At 49.2% G+C, this 17,743-nt stretch overlaps 2 protein-coding genes across 2 annotated transcripts in view; both read right to left on the bottom strand.

Annotated features, from left to right (window-relative positions):
* The window catches only part of LOC140422538 (uncharacterized), a 33,078-nt gene extending 25,512 nt beyond the window's left edge, over positions 1-7,566 (bottom strand). The window contains exon 1 of the mRNA XM_072507563.1: positions 7,263-7,566. The gene's annotated coding sequence lies outside the window, so the exon portion shown is untranslated. The remainder of the gene's footprint in view (positions 1-7,262) is intronic.
* LOC140422530 (uncharacterized) overlaps positions 382-17,743 on the bottom strand; it is a 44,679-nt gene continuing 27,317 nt past the window's right edge. The window contains exon 2 of the mRNA XM_072507553.1: positions 382-4,668. Within this exon, the coding sequence (XP_072363654.1) occupies positions 3,475-4,317 (843 nt within the window). The 5' untranslated portion in view covers positions 4,318-4,668 and the 3' untranslated portion in view covers positions 382-3,474. The remainder of the gene's footprint in view (positions 4,669-17,743) is intronic.

The following is a 17,743-nucleotide window of genomic DNA, read 5'->3' as shown; positions in this document are numbered from 1 at the left end:
CCCTGTCTGCCCCTCTCAGGTGGGTGTAAAAGTTCCCACAGCCACTATTTTGAAGAAGAGCAGGGGAGTTATCCCTGGTGTCCTGGTCAATATTTATCCCTCAATCAACATCACTAAAAACACATCCTCTGCTCATTATCACATTGCTGTGTGTGGGATCTTGCTGTGTGTAAATTGGCTGCTGAATTTCCTGCATTACAACAGTGACTACACTTCAGAAGTACTTCATTGGCTGCAAATCACTTTGGGGCGTCCTGTGGATGTGAAAGGTGCTATAGAAATGCAAGTTTTTAAATTGACCCCAATTTACCATTTTATAAATTTACTTTGGTTCAAACAAGACTTTAACCAATTAAGGCAAAGACAGAATTCTCTGGATAGTAAATTTAAAAATAAGTTTATTGAATGAAAATGTTTACTGAACAACTTTAAGACATTGAGTTTTACAACTTCATGTGGGTGATCAGTCTGTAGAAGCGTAACCCTCTCTGGCTCCTTCTTTGACAGTAATTCTTGTGGAATTCAGCCTCGGGAGTCTGGCTCCTTCTTTGACAGTAATTTCCTTGGAACTCGGCCTCGGGAGTCTTCGGTACTTGGCCAGCAAGAAAGACCTTCAGAACCTCTGCTTTTATCCCCAAAGTGACCATTACCTCACGTCAGAGTTGGGTCTGTTGTAACATGACAATTGGCCAATTTGGTCACTGGATTAATTTAATTGGATCCCCAATTATTGACACCACCTTCTCTCATTATCTCAGACAGGAAGACAATAGAACTGTTTCATACAATTCCTTTATCTGATTCTATACAATCCCTTATTCACACAGTTTCAAATGTTGAGGCTAATCAGAGTTTGAAGGTCTCTCTTGTCAGTACATTTATCCTCATTGCACATTCTTTACATACACAGCAATTAAGCTTTTACATTTTTACAGCAAATAAAACTCAGTCTTTTACTATAACTACTGGTTCATTATTGATTCATTAATTGTAATTCAATTAAGGCTCATTACTTATTTAGTCATCTGTTACTGACTGGTAACTGATTAATACAGTAATCTTTGATTAATACATTTAGTTAATACAATGCACAGTGATTCAAAAAGAAGATGGTTTTGCAGAAAACAATCACTTTCTTTCTTACTAAACATGATTTAATTGGAAAATGAGTCTTAGACTTGAGTCAGACTTTGGCAGTATATGATGCCCTGTAGCTTTACTAAATTCCGGAACAATTTGTTACCCTGAACAATTTCCTCCCATTCAGCAGTTTCTGGAAACATTTTGGTTGATACAGTATTAATTTTTAAAATCAAGGTCCAGTCACATTTGAGAGTTTAACCTGGCTTCCTTGACCTTGTGATTTATAACAGTGAAGACGGATGAGTGATAGTTTACAAAAACGAAATATTACTGAGGCACACGTACAGTTTCCGACATTACAACAGTGACTACATTTCAAAAGTACTTCATTGGCTGAAAAAAGCTTTCGGAGATCCTGTGGTCATGAAAGGTGCTATAGAAATGTAATTTATTTTTAGAACTAGCCCCCAAACTTGGGTACATCACACTTGGCCCACTCATGAAAATCATTTTATTTTTTATATAAATATATTTTATTCAAAGTTTTTGGCCAACCATGACAGTACATTGTGTATCCTTTACACAGGAATATAACAATATAAATAACAATGGCCTTGAAAATCATTTATAAAGACTGAGGGAGTGATTTTACGGCTGTGACGTGTTTGAGCAGGAGCACAACGTGGCCATTAGATTGTGGGAGAGGCCAAAATTGGCAACCGCGCCGGGCGCTGTTCGGTTTGTGATCTAACCAACCGGCTCCAGTTGGCGAAATCAGGTTCCTGCCATAGTGTGACAAGAATCCAATAATCACCACTTAAAGCCAATTTCCATACAATTAATAGGAACGCCCTCCAATCTAACGGCCTCCCGTGATCTAACCGCCTCCGGAGCAGGTGGTCACACGGGCGTCGATTAGTACACCATTTTAAAAACGTGAAGCTGGCGCAATGGCTGCCGTGGGAATCCGAGGAGGTGAGCAGTCATCTTCGCCCCTGGGCAATGAACCCAGGCGCATGGAATTTCTGCCCCAGTGCTCAGGGAGGAGGAAGAGGTTTTTGGGAGCCCCCGGGGTGGGCAGCCTCGGTGGGGTGGGGGTTGTCACCATCAGCCGGGCCACCCCCTGGATCATGTGTACCCATAATGGGAGCAACCCCCAACCCCAAAATCTCGAGCTGCCAAACTTCCAAGGCTGGTTTAGCTCAGTGGGCTAGACAGCTGGTTTGTGATGCAGAACAAGGCCAGCAGCGTGGGTTCAATTCCCGCACCAGCTTCCCCGGACAGGCGCCGGGATGTGGTGACTGGGGTTTTTTCACAGTAACTTCATACTTGCGACAATAAAAGGTTATTATTATTGGGCAGCACGGTAGCATAGTGGTTAGCACAATTGCTTCACAGCTCTAGGGTCCCAGGTTCGATGCCCGGCTTGGGTCACTGTCTATGCGGAGTCTGCACGTTTTCCCAGTCTGTGCGTGGGTTTCCTCCGGGTGCTCCGGTTTCCTCCCACAGTCCAAAGATGTGCAGGTTAGGTGGATTGGCCACCCTAAATTGCCCTTAGTGTTCAAAATTGCCCTCAGTGTTGGGTGGGGTTACTGGGTTATGGGGATAGGGTCGGGGGGTGGGCTTGGGTAGGGTGCTCTTTCCAAGAGCCGGTGCAGACTCGATGGGCCGAATGGCCTCCTTCTGCACTGTAAATTCTCTGATTCAAACACCCTTTCAGTCTGATCCTTGAGAAATTTGATACCAGGTATTTGCAACAAGGCTCAGAGAGCGTTGGCCCACTGGAGGAAAAGTTTCCAATCCTCAGGCTTACTCCTATTTAGGCCACTTGATGAGCGTCTCCCTTTGATCTAATAGAACCTTTAACTTTTCTTGTTAGCCACCGTCGCATCACAGTTCCTGTTGGAATTTTTTTCCTGAAAGCAATCGATATTTTATGTCAATATGTAGTGACTCCTCAAATGCTAGAAATTGCCTATCTATCGTTATACCTTTTATTGCGATGTAATTTCCCAGTCCATCTCAGACAAGTTGCCCCTGATATCTTGACAAGTTTTGTTCTGCGAGAAAAACCCAGATAAATTAACCACCACAGCACATCTTCATGGCAACATGGCATGATTTGGGGGGGTTTCAAACAGAAATGGGAACTAAATATATTTTAACACCCAAACACATTTTCACTCTGTGATTCTTGTGAAATCTGAAACCAGGTATTTGCAACAAGGCTCAAAGAGCATCAGCCCACTGGACGCAAAGTCGTGAGACCGGCCAGTCCAGCAGAAAGAAACCCTCCGACCCTCCCACTTCACCAAGCGACAGGATTAACAAAATTGCAGTCCTGGGTGTAATTGAAGCAGAAACAATAGCAGCAGAATCCAACCCCTGTAATCACTTGTGAACTTGTTGGTGTCTCAGCAGGCGCGATGAAACACAGAATCCCTTCCCACACTGAGAGCAGGTGAATGGTCTCTCCCCAGTGTGAACTCGCTGGTGTATCTGCAGGGTGGATAAATGTCTGAATCTTGTCTCACACTGCGAGCAGCTGAACGGTTTCTCTCCAGTGTGAACTCGTTGGTGTGTCTGCAGGGCGGATGAATGACTGAATCCCTTCCCACACTGAGAGCAGGTGAAAGGCCTCTCCCCAGAGTGAACTCGCTGGTGTGACTTCAGGTGGGATAACCGAGTGAATCCATTCCCACACTGAATGCAGGTGAATGGCCTCTCCCCAGTGTGAACTCGCTGGTGTGTCCGCAGGCTGGATGAATTTCTGAATCCCTTTCCACACTGAGAGCAGGTGAACGGCCTCTCCCCAGTGTGAATTCGCTGGTGTGACCTGAGGTGGGATGAATGAGTGAATCCCTTCCCACATTGAGAGCAGGTGAATGGCCTCTCGCCAGTGTGAACTCGCTGGTGTGTCTGCAGGGTGGATGAATCACCGAATCCCTTCCCACACTGACGGCAGGTGAAAGGCTTCTCCCCAGTGTGAACTCGCTGGTGTGTCTGCAGGATGGATAACCGAGTGAATCCCTTCCCACACTGAGAGCAGGTGAACGGCCTCTCCCCAGTGTGAACTCGCTGGTGTGTCTGCAGGCTGGATAATCGAGTAAATCCATTCCAACACACAGAGCAGGTGAACGGCCTCTCCCCAGTGCGAATACATCGATGGGCTTCCAGCTCTGATGGAACTCTGTATCGCTTCCCACAGTCCCCATGTTTCCATGGTTTCTCCATGTTTTGTGTCTCCTCGTGTCTCTCCAGGTCAGACAATCAGTTGAAACCTTGTCCACTCACAGAACAAGTGTACAGTCTCTCCCCGCTGTGAATGCAATGTCTTTACAGGCTGTGTAACTGGTTAAAGCTCTTTCCACAGTCAGTGCTCTGGAACACTCTCACTCGGGTGTGTGTTTCTCGGTGCTTTTCCAGTCACACTGATGTTCAAAATCTTTTGAAGTCAACAGACCGGGCAAATATTTCTCCAAGATTCAAAGTCCGTTCATATTTACATCCCGATCAATCGCCTGACTGCCAGATCGAGACGTGATGTTTGAGATTTCTGTCTGTTATTCCTCCTCTTCTAATATCCTGTAAAAACAATTTGCAAAATATATCACTGTCTGGACAGGATAGAAATTCAGAACAGACAATTTTGACAGCTCATAGTATGCTTTCCTCTCTCATTCCCCAAAAGCTGTAAATCTCCGTCCCACACACTCTCCCTCCATTCTCACTCTGCTGTATCTAATATTCCCGTACCAGCCTCCCCGAACAGGCGCCGGAATGTGGCGACTAGAGGCTTTTCACAGTAACTTCATTTGAAGCCTACTTGTGACAATAAGCGATTTTCATTTCATTTCATTTTTCATTTCATATTCACCCTCCCAATTCTCCTGAAGGTGCTGATTCAGGCTGATTGACAGATCCATGCTCACTGCCTCCTGTCCTGGACACAGAGACCATAACAAATAGGAGCTGCAGTTGGCCATTCGGCCCATCGAGCCTGCTCAACCATACAATGGTCGATCTACCATTTTCCTACACTATCCCCCCATATCCTTCAATATCTAGAAACCTATCAATCTTGGTCTTGAAAATACCTGATGCCCGAGCCTCCACGGTCTCTGGGGTAGAGAATTCCAAAGCTTCACCACATCCTCGAGTGAAGAAATCCCTCCTCATCTCAACTTTCTCTCCATTTTCCTGCCAGTTCCCCATAACCTTCGACTCCCTCGTCAATCAGAAATCTGTCTGGGGAGGGGGGGGGGGACCATGTGTTGCGGGCTCGGGAGTAGCTGCTTTACCGCAGCTTCTGGTGCCACTCGCCTATAATCCATCATTTATCCTGATTGCCCGGCATTCGTCTTCCTAATTCTTGAATTAATATTTGTTATCATGTCCCTGGAACACTTCAGGATTAGGTTTGGTAAGATTATGCCCAAAAAACGGTAAGAAATCCGTCGATAAACGAGCGCAGATGGATTCAGTGGGGGTGGAGCCGCCTTTTGAACATGGCGGCCTGACCCTCAGGAGGTCTCTCGACCCCGCGCTCTCCGGGACTCTCTCGGAGGCGGTGAAAATGATGACTGCCGACATTCTCCGTGTTATTGACCAGAGGCTGAGTGAGCTGATTCAATATCTGTGAGCTCATGAGGCCGAGCTGCAAAACACCACGAAGAGACTCGATGATCCTGAGGAGAGAATCCTGAACGTTGAGCAAGATGCCTCCTCGGCGGAGGCAAGAATTCAATCCTTGGAAAACCGGCCGAGTGATGTGGGGGATTCCTGGAGGACTTGGAGAACCGAGGGTCAGAGAAAGAACATCCGAGTCGTCGGCCTGCCAGAAGGTGTGGAGGGTGAGGCTCCTGTTAGGTCCTTCGAGGATCCAGCTGCCACGTTTTCTCAAGCTGGATGTGAAGCCTGGGTGTTTCCAATTAGAAAGGCTATCGGATCCTGTCTTTGAGGCCGAAGGATAGTTTTCATCCCAGGCCTGTAATCATTCACTTCCACAACTTGAAAGATCACCAGAGCGTCCTGGAGATGGGTAAGGGGAGGTGGGACCTGGCTCCATGAGGGAGTGAGGATTTCCTTATTCCAGGACTTTTCGGCAGCCACACAAACGAAGCATCGAGGCTTCGATGAGGTTTGAAGGGAACTCAAGGCGGCGGGAGTGAATTCTGTCATGCTTAGACAATTTCATCAAGTCTTTTGATTATCTGACTACTGCCTTGTTAAATCCATAAAGGACAAGGATTTGGAGGGATGGTTTGCAGCTCGGACTAACTCAGGCTCTAATCCGGACTCTTTCCCTATCATGGTGTTGGTGTCTGAATTTGTTATCTTTTATCCTGTTGAAGGGAGTTGTTATTCTGTGAGCGCCGATTGAATGTCTTCTTCTCCTCGAGTGTTACAGTCCAAGGTGCCCAGATGGCACTGGCAGGGTGCCAGATTCACACCGCTAAGGTGCCGAGCTGGTATTTTTTGCATGGGTGTGATTGAGCCAATGGTGCCTTGCGTGGGTGTTGGGGCAGTGGGGGGGGGGGGGGGGGGGGACGACCCTCCCATAGTGGATTGGGAGGGGGTTTGCTTCGGGGTATTGGAGATCAGACATCATTTTAAATAGAGTCCCGATCTCTCACTACACTGAGGAGTGCCGGCGAGCGGAGTTCCTCAGTATACAAAACGGGGCTATGTGTGGCCCCAGCCAACCATTCCCAGATGAGGCCCATTATCAAGCATGAGGTGCGTTTTATAGCCTTGTGTTTCTCGCCACTGCGAGCACTGGGAAACACACGGCTAAACGCGCATGCTATGGGACTTTGTTCCCATTTAGTTGAATCGCGCCCAATACACCTAATATATACCAGAGAACACTAGACATATCTCGGTCTGATATTAATTTACTGTCCCCTTAAATGTCAGCCATCTCCTGGGGAAAGCAGCCCTTTAAATGTGAACATTGGGAAAGAGACCATCCTTTTAGCCAGACAAATAAATGTGTCAAGCTGAGGGAGCAAAGGATGTCAATGTCTTTAAGAGAGAGAGAGACCTGGGCCAAGCTTTGCAGAGTCTGCACCCTCCCTGGATTCACTTCCTTTCCCTTCAGTTGCTGCAAGTGACCAATTGAAGGTGAGAATGAGAAAATAAATGGAAAGGGGGAGAAAAGAAAGTGTTTTACTCACAGATGTTGGAGACAGGAGGAGGTGTCAGTCTGTGTGAGACTCAATCATCAGCCACAGAGCAGCAGCAGCAGCTTGTCTGAGCAGGTCAACAACCTGAACGTCCAACTTCCGCATTCAGACATTGGGCTGACCAGAGTCCTTCCGGTCCTCCGCCACTTTCAATTGGCTGAGACTTCAGCAGACGGGTCGGCTGGGGTGGCCAGCTGCCTCTCACCCTTAGACATGCGCAGTCCTGGGTCTGGGGGGAGGGGGCGGTCACCGAGCGGCTTCTCGCTCTGGCCGGAGCTGTCAGCCGGTTGCCTGGAAGCCGCGTCTCCAGGAGGGGGAGGGGAACAATGGTGGGGGCGGGGCTCCAGTGTCCCCGTGCCGAGCCTGCGCACTGGAAGCTGTTTGTTGCTCAGTTGAATTGGGGGGAGGGTGAATATTAGATACAGCAGAGTGAGAATGGAGGGAGAGTGTGGGGGATGGAGATTTCTGGCTTTTGGGGAATGAGAGAGGAAAGAATGTTGCATAGAAACTAGAATTGTCTGTTCTGAGTTTCTATCCTGTACTGACATGACTTTTGTAAATTGTTTTTACAGGATATTAGAAGAGGAGGAATTACAGACATAAATCTCAAATGTCACATCTCAATCTGATGGACGCACTCCATTCAGCGGGACCTAAATATCAATTTTTTAACAATAAATTGGGAGTACCCAATTCATTATTCCAATTAAGAGGCAATCCTGTAAAAACAATTTAGCCAGTCCACCGACCTTGCACATCTTTGGGTTGTGGGGACGAAACCCACGCAAACACGGGGAGAATGTGCAAACTCCACACGGACAGTGACCCAGAGCCGGGATCGAACCTGCGCCCTCAGTGCTGTGAGGCAGCAGGGCTAACCACTGTGCTGCCCCAGGGCCTGAATATCATTGGACTTTGAATCTAGAAGGAGAAATGTTTGTCTGTTCTGTCAGCTTCAAAAGATTTTAAACGTCAGTGTGACTGGAAAAGCCTCGAGACACACACACCCGAGTGAGAGTGTTCCAGAGCACTGACTGTGGAAAGAGCTTTAACCAGTTACACAGCCTGAAAAAACATCACACCATTCACAGCGGGGAGCGACCTTACAGGGGTTCTGTGTGTGAACGAGGCTTCAACTGATTGGCAAACCTGGAGGGATACAAGGAGATGAGAGATACATGGAGAAACCATGGAATTGTGTGGACGATGGGAAGGGATACAGAACCCCATCTAAGCTGGAGATTCATCGATGTAGTCACACTGGGGAGAAGCCATTCAGCGCTCCCAGTGTGGGAAGGATTTTACTGAGTCATCCTAGCTTGATGAGGCAAGAACAAAGAACGTTACAGCACAAGAACAGGCTCTTCAGCCCACCAAGCCTGCGCCAATCCAGATTCCTTATTTAGACCTTCTACTTATTGCCCAAACGACCTGTATCCCTCCATTCCCCGCCCATTCATGTGTCTTATCGAGATACATCTATAATAAAAATAATCTTTATTAATCTCGCAAGTAGGCTAACATTAACACTGCAGTGAAATTACTGTGAGAATCCCCTAGTCGTCACACTCCTGCGTCTGTTCGGGTGCACAGAGGGAGAATTCAGGATGTCCAATTCACCCAACAAGCACGTCTTTTGGGGCTTGTGGGAGGAAACCGGAGCACCCGGAGGAAACCCACGCAGACATGGGGAGAACGTGCAGACTCCGCACAGACAATGACCCAGACTAGGAATCTAATCTGTGACCCTGGCGCTGTGAAGCAACAGTGCTAACCACTGTGCTACCCATCTTACACGTTTCTCTCATGCCTGCCTCCACCACTTCCACTGACAACACATTCCAGGCACCCACCACCCTCTGCCTGAAAAACCTTTGCCGCACATCTCCCCTACACTTTCTCCCTCTCACCTTGAACCTATGCCCCCTTGTAATTGAGTCTCCTATCCTGTAAAAAGCTTCTAACTATTCACCATGTCTATACTTCTCGTAATTTTGTAGACCACAATCATCGAGGTCTCCTTTGTGCCACCGTCTTTCCAACGAATACAATCCGAGTTTATTCAACCACTCCTCATAGATACCACGTGGATTGTGAGATGGTATTCTCTACTTTATCCATCCTGCAGACCCATCTGCTCTCCGTGTGGGAAGGGATTCAATTGGTTATCCCAACTCCAGAGTCACCAGCCTATGGAAACATCAGCGAGTTCACACTGGGGAGAGGCTGTTGTAGAAGTGGGACCAGGGCAGAGGTACCTGCAATATATATCTATATGTATATTAAACGTCGAATATTTTGTACATGCATTATTTTCTTGATACACATTAGAAATGTATCATCTAAGTTAAAAATGTAGTGTAGCGGGGCGGCACATGACACAGTGGTTAGCATTGCTGCATACGGCGCTGAGGACCCGGGTTCGAATCCCGGCCCTGTGTCACTGTCCGTGTGTAGTTTGCACATTCTCCCCGTGTCTGCGTGGGTTTCACCCCCACAACCCAAAGATGTGCAGGGTAGGTGGATTGGCCACGCTAAATTGCCCCTTAATTGCAAAAGAGATAATTGGGTACTCTAAATTTATTTTTGTTAAATGTAGTATAGCAGCCTATGAGGCATCATGTGATAGCCAGCTGACTTGGCCCCAGACCTTGTAAAGGAGTTCACACAAAGAGCCCCCAGGCAGTTGTCTCTGAGGAGGTTCAGTCGGCAGTTAGGAAGGCAAATGCAATGTTAGCATTCATGACTGTGGTAGTAACCACTGATTGTATAATAGTTGTTATTAGAGGTAATACGGTAAGGTTCCTGTACTACAGGTACGGCGGTAGATCCCTGCCCAGTAGGCGGAGTATAAATGTGTGTGCACACCGAGCTGCTCCCATTCTGGCAGCAGCTGCAGGAGGCCACACATCTCTGCTTAATAAAGCCTCAATTACTCTCTACTCTCGTCTCATTGTAATTGATAGTGCATCAATGAAAAGAGGGCTAGAATAAAAGAGCAGGTATGTGTCATGATATTCAAACACACACATCATGATAGATAGACCAACAGACCAATTAGCACACATAACACGACAGCCGATCACAGACAAGAGCAGACACAGTATAAGAGAAGAAACACGACACCTGGTGGACAGTCCATCTAGAGACAAGGACAAGGACAGGACCTGATTAACAAGACACTCACACAGTCACCACGTGCTGAGTACCAAGACAGATCTGTAAATAACAAATTGGAATAAAACTGCGTTGTACCAATCGCAACCGTGTTGGTTCATCTGTACCTCAGAGCACCCAACACCACATGATACCAGTGAGTGGATCGATACCTGCCGGCAAATCTGCCATCCTGAGCCATGGACATCAACAACAAACCGCAGCCGTTACAAGTCGCTGGGAACCTGGGCACCAATTGGAAGCTCTTCAAGCAGCGATTTGAACTGGACATGCGAGCCAACGAAAAACAGGGTGCCTCGGACGAAACAAAGATTGCCATGCTCCTCACTACCGCAGGTCAGCACGCCATCGATGTATGCAACTCCTTGGAGTTCGCGGAAGGCGAGAACAAATCTAAATATGACACGGTCCTCCTCAAGCTCGACCAGCACTTCAACGTTGAGGTAAATGAAAGCTTTGAGAGGTATATCTTTCAGCAACGCCTGCAAGGTAAGGATGAGCTCTTTCAACCCTTTCTGACGCACCTCCGCATACTCGCGCAGTCCTGCGGTTACGGCACCACCTCAGAGTCCATGATCCGGGACCAGATCGTTTTTGCCGTTGCCTCCAGTGGCCTACGCCAGCAGCTTCTTAAAATTAAAGGCCTGACCTTAGCATCTGCAGTGGAAGCCTGTGTCCTGCATGAAAATGCGACCAGCCGCTTTGCCCAATTTTAGGTGACCGAATCGGCACGGAGGGGGTCCCTAGCGATCGAATCGGCAAGCCAGGCCGCCCACGAGGCCGAACGCATCCAGGCAATCGAGTATCTCCCGGCCCGCGGCCCGGAGGAGGGCGGCCGTTTCGCGCGCTTTTTGAGGTCTCCCGTGTTTGTGCGCGCCAAAACCAACGGCAACATCGTGGGACGCACTGCGCAGGCGCGCCCGACGCAAGACCGAACTGCGCATGCGCAGTGGCATAACGAACGTCATGACGTCATGACGTGCGGCAACTGTGGAGCTGCACATTTAAAAGGGCAATGTCCTGCAAAAACCCGACAATGCCTACGCTGCCTACTGTCGAGCGGCTCAACTGATGGATCCTCCACATCTCCGACAACCTCGCAGACACGTGCGAACCATCCAACCTCCACATCAGGACATCCAAACCGACGACACAGATGACCAAGACACCTTCCGGGTTGTGGTCATTGATGTGAACCGGGTCAACACTATCAATCTGTCCGACGAATGGAGTGCCACCCTGACGGTCAACCGATCACCGATCACTTTCCGCCTGGACACTGGCGCATCTGCCAACCTCATAGCATGGTCAGCATTCTCTGCCATGAAGGTCAGACCACCAATCCAGCCATCCCGGTGCAAGATGGTCGACTACAACGGGAACGTTATCCCGGCCATGGGATCCTGCCAGCTCCAGGTGACACACAGAACACACACGGCCACACTCTCGTTCGAAATAGTTGGCTCATCGAAGGACTCCTTGCTGGGCGCACAGGCATGTAAGGCTCTCCACCTTGTACAACGAACTCTGTCTCTCTCTCCAGACGACACATCTGACTTCCCGGATGCTGAGTTCAACGCACAGCTCCAATCGCTCCTCGCCCACAACCAGGAGGCATTCGAAGGCATGGGAACACTGCCGTTCACATACCGAATTCGCCTCAAACCGGACGCCATCCCGGTCGTTCACGCACCTCGCAGGGTTCCTGCGCCACTTAAAGACCGCCTCAAGCTGCAGCTGCAGGATCTCCAGGACCAAGGGGTCCTATCCAGGGTCACGGAGCCCACGCCATGGGTCAGCTCCACGGTGTGTGTCAAGAAGCCCTCTGGCGAGCTCCGCATCTGTATAGACCCCAAAGACCTCAATAATAACATTATGCGGGAACATTATCACATACCAAAACGGGAGGAGATCACCAGTGAAATGGCCCAAGCGAAGATATTCACGAAACTGGATGCTTCTAAAGGGTTTTGGCAGATCCAACTGGACCCGTCCAGCCGAAAGCTGTGCACCTTTAACACCCCTTTTGGCAGATTCTGCTACAACCGGATGCCATTTGGCATCATCTCGGCATCCAAGGTCTTCCACAGAATCATGGAGCAGATGATGGAAGGCATCGAAGGGGTGCGCGTATATGTGGACGATGTCATCATCTGGTCCACCACACCGCAGGAGCACATACATCATCTCCAACGCGTTTTTGCCCGCATACGGGAAAACGGCCTGCGCCTCAACCGAGCCAAGTGCGCCTTAGGCCAGACCGAATTGAAGTTCCTGGGGGACCATATCTCCTGGTCAGGGGTCCGTCCGGATGCAGACAAGGTGAGCACCATCACAGCCATGCCGCAGCCGGCCGACAAGAAGGCTTTCCTACGATTCCTTGGTATGGTCAACTTCCTAGGGAAATTCATTCCCAACCTTGCCTCCCACACAACGACTCTGCGCCATCTCGTAAAAAAATCTACAGAGTTCCAGTGGCAACACACACACCAGCTGGAATGGGAGAAGCTCAAACACAAACTCACCACGGCACCAGTGTTGGCGTTCTTCGACACGTCTCGTCCCACCAAAATCTCAACTGATGCCAGCCAATCTGGCATTGGAGCAGTGCTCCTGCAGAGGGATGACACGTCGTCATGGGCCCCGGTTGCCTATGCATCACGGGCTATGACTCCCACAGAGCAGCGCTACGCGCAAATCGAAAAAGAATGCCTGTGCTTGCTAACCGGTTTAGACAAGTTCCACGATTATGTATATGGTCTTCCACGATTCACGGTCGAAACTGACCACCGCCCCCTGGTCAGCATAATAAACAAGGACCTGAACGACATGACCCCTCGCCTCCAGCGCATCTTACTTAAACTCAGGAGGTATGACTTCCAACTGGCCTACACTCCAGGGAAGGACCTCATAGTGGCGGACGCCCTATCCCGAGCAGTGAGTACGCCACCCAATGCGGAGGGGTTCGTATGTCAGGTCGAGGCACAGGTGGCCTTGACAGCGGCAAATCTGCCGGCTGACGACTCCAGTCTGGCCCGCATCCGCCGAGAGACAGCGGCCGACCCCCTTTTACAGCGAGTGATGCGCCACATGACGGGAGGATGGCTCAAAGGGCAGTGCCCGCAGTTCTATAACGTACGGGACGACCTAGCCATCATTGATGGGATCCTTCTGAAGCTAGACAGGATTGTCATTCCGCACAGTATGCGCCAGCTGGTTCTCAATCAAATACACGAAGGCCACTTGGGGGTCAAGAAGTGCAGATGGAGGGCCCGAGAGGCGGTATACTGGCCGGGCATCAGTGACGATATTGCCAACATGGTGCTCAACTGCACAACCTGCCAAAGGTTTCAGCCGGCGCAACCTCCTGAGACGCTTCTGCCCCATGAGCTGGTGACGTCCCCCTGGGCGAAGGTGGGTGTCGACCTATTTCACGCGCTTGGCATGGACTATGTTATCATCATGGACTACTTCTCCAATTACCCAGAAGTCATACGCCTGCACGATCTGACGTTGTCTGCTGTCATCAGGGCCTGCAAAGACACCTTTGCTCGCCACGGCATTCCGATGACTGTCATGTCGGACAATGGGCCTTGTTTTGCCAGCCATGAATGGTCGTCCTTTGCCGCCTCATATGGCTTCACACACATGACGTCCAGCCCTCTGCATCCCCAGTCCAACGGAAAGGCGGAGAAGGGCGTTCACATTGCCAAGCGGCTCCTCTGCAAGGCTGCTGCTGCCGGATCGGACTTTCACCTCGCATTGCTGGCCTATCGCTCGGCCCCGCTAGCCACGGGTCTCTCGCCAGCACAGCTGCTGATGGGTCGCACCCTCAGAACCACTGTGCCTTCCATCCTGGCACCAACAACAGACCATGCTCCGGTACTGCATAAGATGCAACTGCAGCGTGATCGCCAGAAGTGATCGTACGACGCAAGGGCAACTGATCTTTCCCCCCTGGCCCCTGGAGACAAAGTCCACATTCATCTACCAAACGGTGGCTGGTCAGCACCTGCCGAAGTTCTCCGACGCGTGGCTCCCCGCTCGTTCCTGGTACGCATGACGGATGGATCCGTGCGTAGGCGCAATCGGCGAGCCCTTCGCCTACTTGCACGCTCGCAACGGAACCACACACAGACGCCGTGTCCTCCAAGGGTTCCTGATAGTGACCTCGTGGAGCTGCCATATACCATGCCACTTCTGTCGCCACCCGTGGCCAGGCTCGCACCTCAGCAGGTGGTTCTCGACCCACCCTTGAGGCGGTCAACCCGAATTCGTCGCCCACCTACTAGACTGGACTTATGAGACTGTTCACACGTCAAAGTTTAGCAACTATTGTATTGTAACATGTTACTGTTTTATCGTTCCAGATCTCGTTTGACCGGACCACACTTCAAAGTTTTTCTTCTTTTGTTATGGTACAACCTCGTTAGCATGCCACACCTGACATCGCCCCATGTATATAGTTACGCCACATGTACATGCTGTAAATATCATGCACACACACCTTTAGCTGCACTCAGGACACATTTATATTTATAACCACGTAGGCACATAATCTTGTAAAAAAGGGGGGATGTCATGATATTCAAACACACATCACAACACACACATCATGATAGATAGACCAACAGACCAATTAGCACACATAACACGACAGCCAATCACAAACAAGAGCAGACACAGTATAAGAGAAGAAACACGACACCTGGTGGACAGTCCATCTAGAGACAAGGACAAGGACAGGACCTGATTACCAAGACACTCACACTGTCACCACGTGCTGAGTACCAAGACAGATGTGTAAATAACAAGTTGGAATAAAACTGCATTGTACCAATCGCAACCGTGTTGGTTCATCTGTACCTCAGAGCACCCAACACCACAGTCTGTACTTCTGAGGCTGTATAAGGCTCTGGTCAGCCCCATTTGGAGTATTGTGAACAGTTTTGGGCTCTGTATCTAAGGAAGGATGTGCTGGCCTGGGAAAGTGTCCAGAGGAGGTTCACAAGAATGATCCCTGGAATGAAGAGCTTGTCGTATGAGGAATGGTTGAGGACTCTGGGTCTGTACTCGTTGAAGTTTAGAAGGATGAGGGGGGATCTTATGAAACTTACAGGATACTGCGAGGCTTGGATCGAGTGAATGTGGAGAGGATGTTTCCACTTGTAGGAAAGACGAGAAGCAGAGGACACAATCTCAGACTAAAGGGACGATCCTTTAAAACAGAGATGAGGAGGAATTTCTTCAGCCAGAGGGTGGTGAATCCGTGGAACTCTTTACCGCAGAGGGCTGTGGAGGCCAAATCACTGAGTGTCTTTAAGACAGAGATAGATAGATTCTTGATTAATACGGGGATCAGGGGTTATGGGGAGAAGGCAGGAGAATGGGGATGAGAAAAATATCAGCCATGATTGAATGGCGGAGCAGACTCAATGGGCCGAGTGGCCTAATTCTGCTTCCATGTCTTATGGTCTTATGGAATGCTGCCTGTAGCACCAGTCCTTAACAAGGTTAAAATAAGAGAGTCTCAGTTTGCGAAGTAGCAAGGTAGTTGCGAAGAGGGTCTGGAAAACATCACAAGGGGTCTCTGTCTGTTTGTGAGCTCTGACCACACAGTTCCATGCTGCCTAGTAACCAATAATTGTTGCGATTGGATTGTGTCCAGCCGAGGTGGGCTGTGTAACTGTTCGAATTGTATAAATATTGATGATTTTCTTTGTGCATTCGGAGAGGCACATGGTCAGACCAGCGACTCGCTCCCCACCGGTGATAAATCAATAAACTGATGTTTGGAGCAGACCTGAGTGTTGAGTGATCCTTTAGGATTAGTTCCTGCTAACAATCTGTCACAGGGTTCGATCAGTCGTTTGATACAAACCAGGTGAGAATATTTACTCATAATGAGGCTGATTCCGGGACTGGGTGGTGTTCAGCGACCGACGAATCCCAAACTTGTGAATGGGTCTGACCAACTGTCAAATGGTGGTAGGTAGTTTGTTTCAGAGACGTGGAGCATTGTTGGGCATTGCTGAAAGAATTTGAGGATATTTATCTTGGTTTGTGTAAATAGTAACAGGCCTGTGACCCAACAGTTGGACAAGAGACAGTCCATTGCAAGTAGCACGATTCCCGGTTTGGGTCGCTGTCTGTGCGGAGTCTGCACGTTCTCCCCGTGCGTGCGCGGGTTTCCTCCGGGTGCTCCGGTTTCCTCCCACGGTCCAAAGATGTGCAGGTTAGGTGGATTGGCCATGCTAAATTGCCCTTAGTGTCCAAAATTGCCCTTAGTGTTGGGTGGGGTTACTGGGTTATGGGGATAGGGTGGAGGTGTGGGCTTGGGTCGGGTGCTCTTTCCAAGAGCCGGTGCAGACTCGATGGGCCGAATGGCCTCCTTCTGCACTGTAAATTCTATTCTATGACTGAAAAGTGGACCTCTGAGAGTAGGTTTCTAATGGTTCTATTCTACCCAAGCATGGTCAGGATTAAGTGGGCGATGAGAGCACAAACAAAGGTCTGGGTAGTCCATTGGTTCCGAGGACGTGTTCGAACTGCTGACGTTGCAGACACAATTGTGAGAGTAAAAGGTTAGAGTGATGAACGGTTAATAGCAAAAGCAAGCTCCAATAATCAGTCGTGAGGGGGGATTCAGCAACCTCAAGTGCGGAGACGAGGAGAGACCGGATGGGAAGTTACTGACAAGGGTATCTGGAAAGGAGTTTAAAAGGATTAAAGAGAGACACTCTCTTCGCTTTCTCTCCGCCAAGATCGGCGCTGGACCCCAAAAACAGTCAATTACAGCGTTGATCAACTGAGTTGAGAAATGTCTGAGTCTCGGCCAGAATGGGAAACGACCCTCAGGACAGTGAGCAGTATGTAAACAAGTTGATAAGGACCATGCAGGTTTAAAAACAAACTGTGCAGAGACGGGCAGTGATAGGATGCCATCAGGAAAAGAGCTTCGATTGGGGAGCTGAGAGCTCCTTGACAGCTGATTGAATGGGTTTATTGTCACGTGTACTGAGGTACAGTGAAAAGTATTGTTCTGCGAGGCGCTCAAACAGATTATTTCATAGAATTATAGAATTTTCATAGAATTTACAGTGCAGAAGGAGGCCATTCGGCCCATTGAGTCTGCACCGGCCCTTGGAAAGAGCACCCTACCCAAGACCATGTATTATTCCTTGTGTCTGAATAAAGCTCGTAGTCTTACTGTTGAAGTAGATGCTTCATTCTCTCTCCAGCGCTTATACTATGTTACATCTGAGCTGCCTGTCTGTGTCCTGCTCACCAGCTGC

This window comes from Scyliorhinus torazame, chromosome 5, assembly GCF_047496885.1.
Source record: "Scyliorhinus torazame isolate Kashiwa2021f chromosome 5, sScyTor2.1, whole genome shotgun sequence".
NCBI classification, from domain to species: domain Eukaryota; kingdom Metazoa; phylum Chordata; class Chondrichthyes; order Carcharhiniformes; family Scyliorhinidae; genus Scyliorhinus; species Scyliorhinus torazame.
This window is presented reverse-complemented; position numbering and strand designations above follow the sequence as displayed.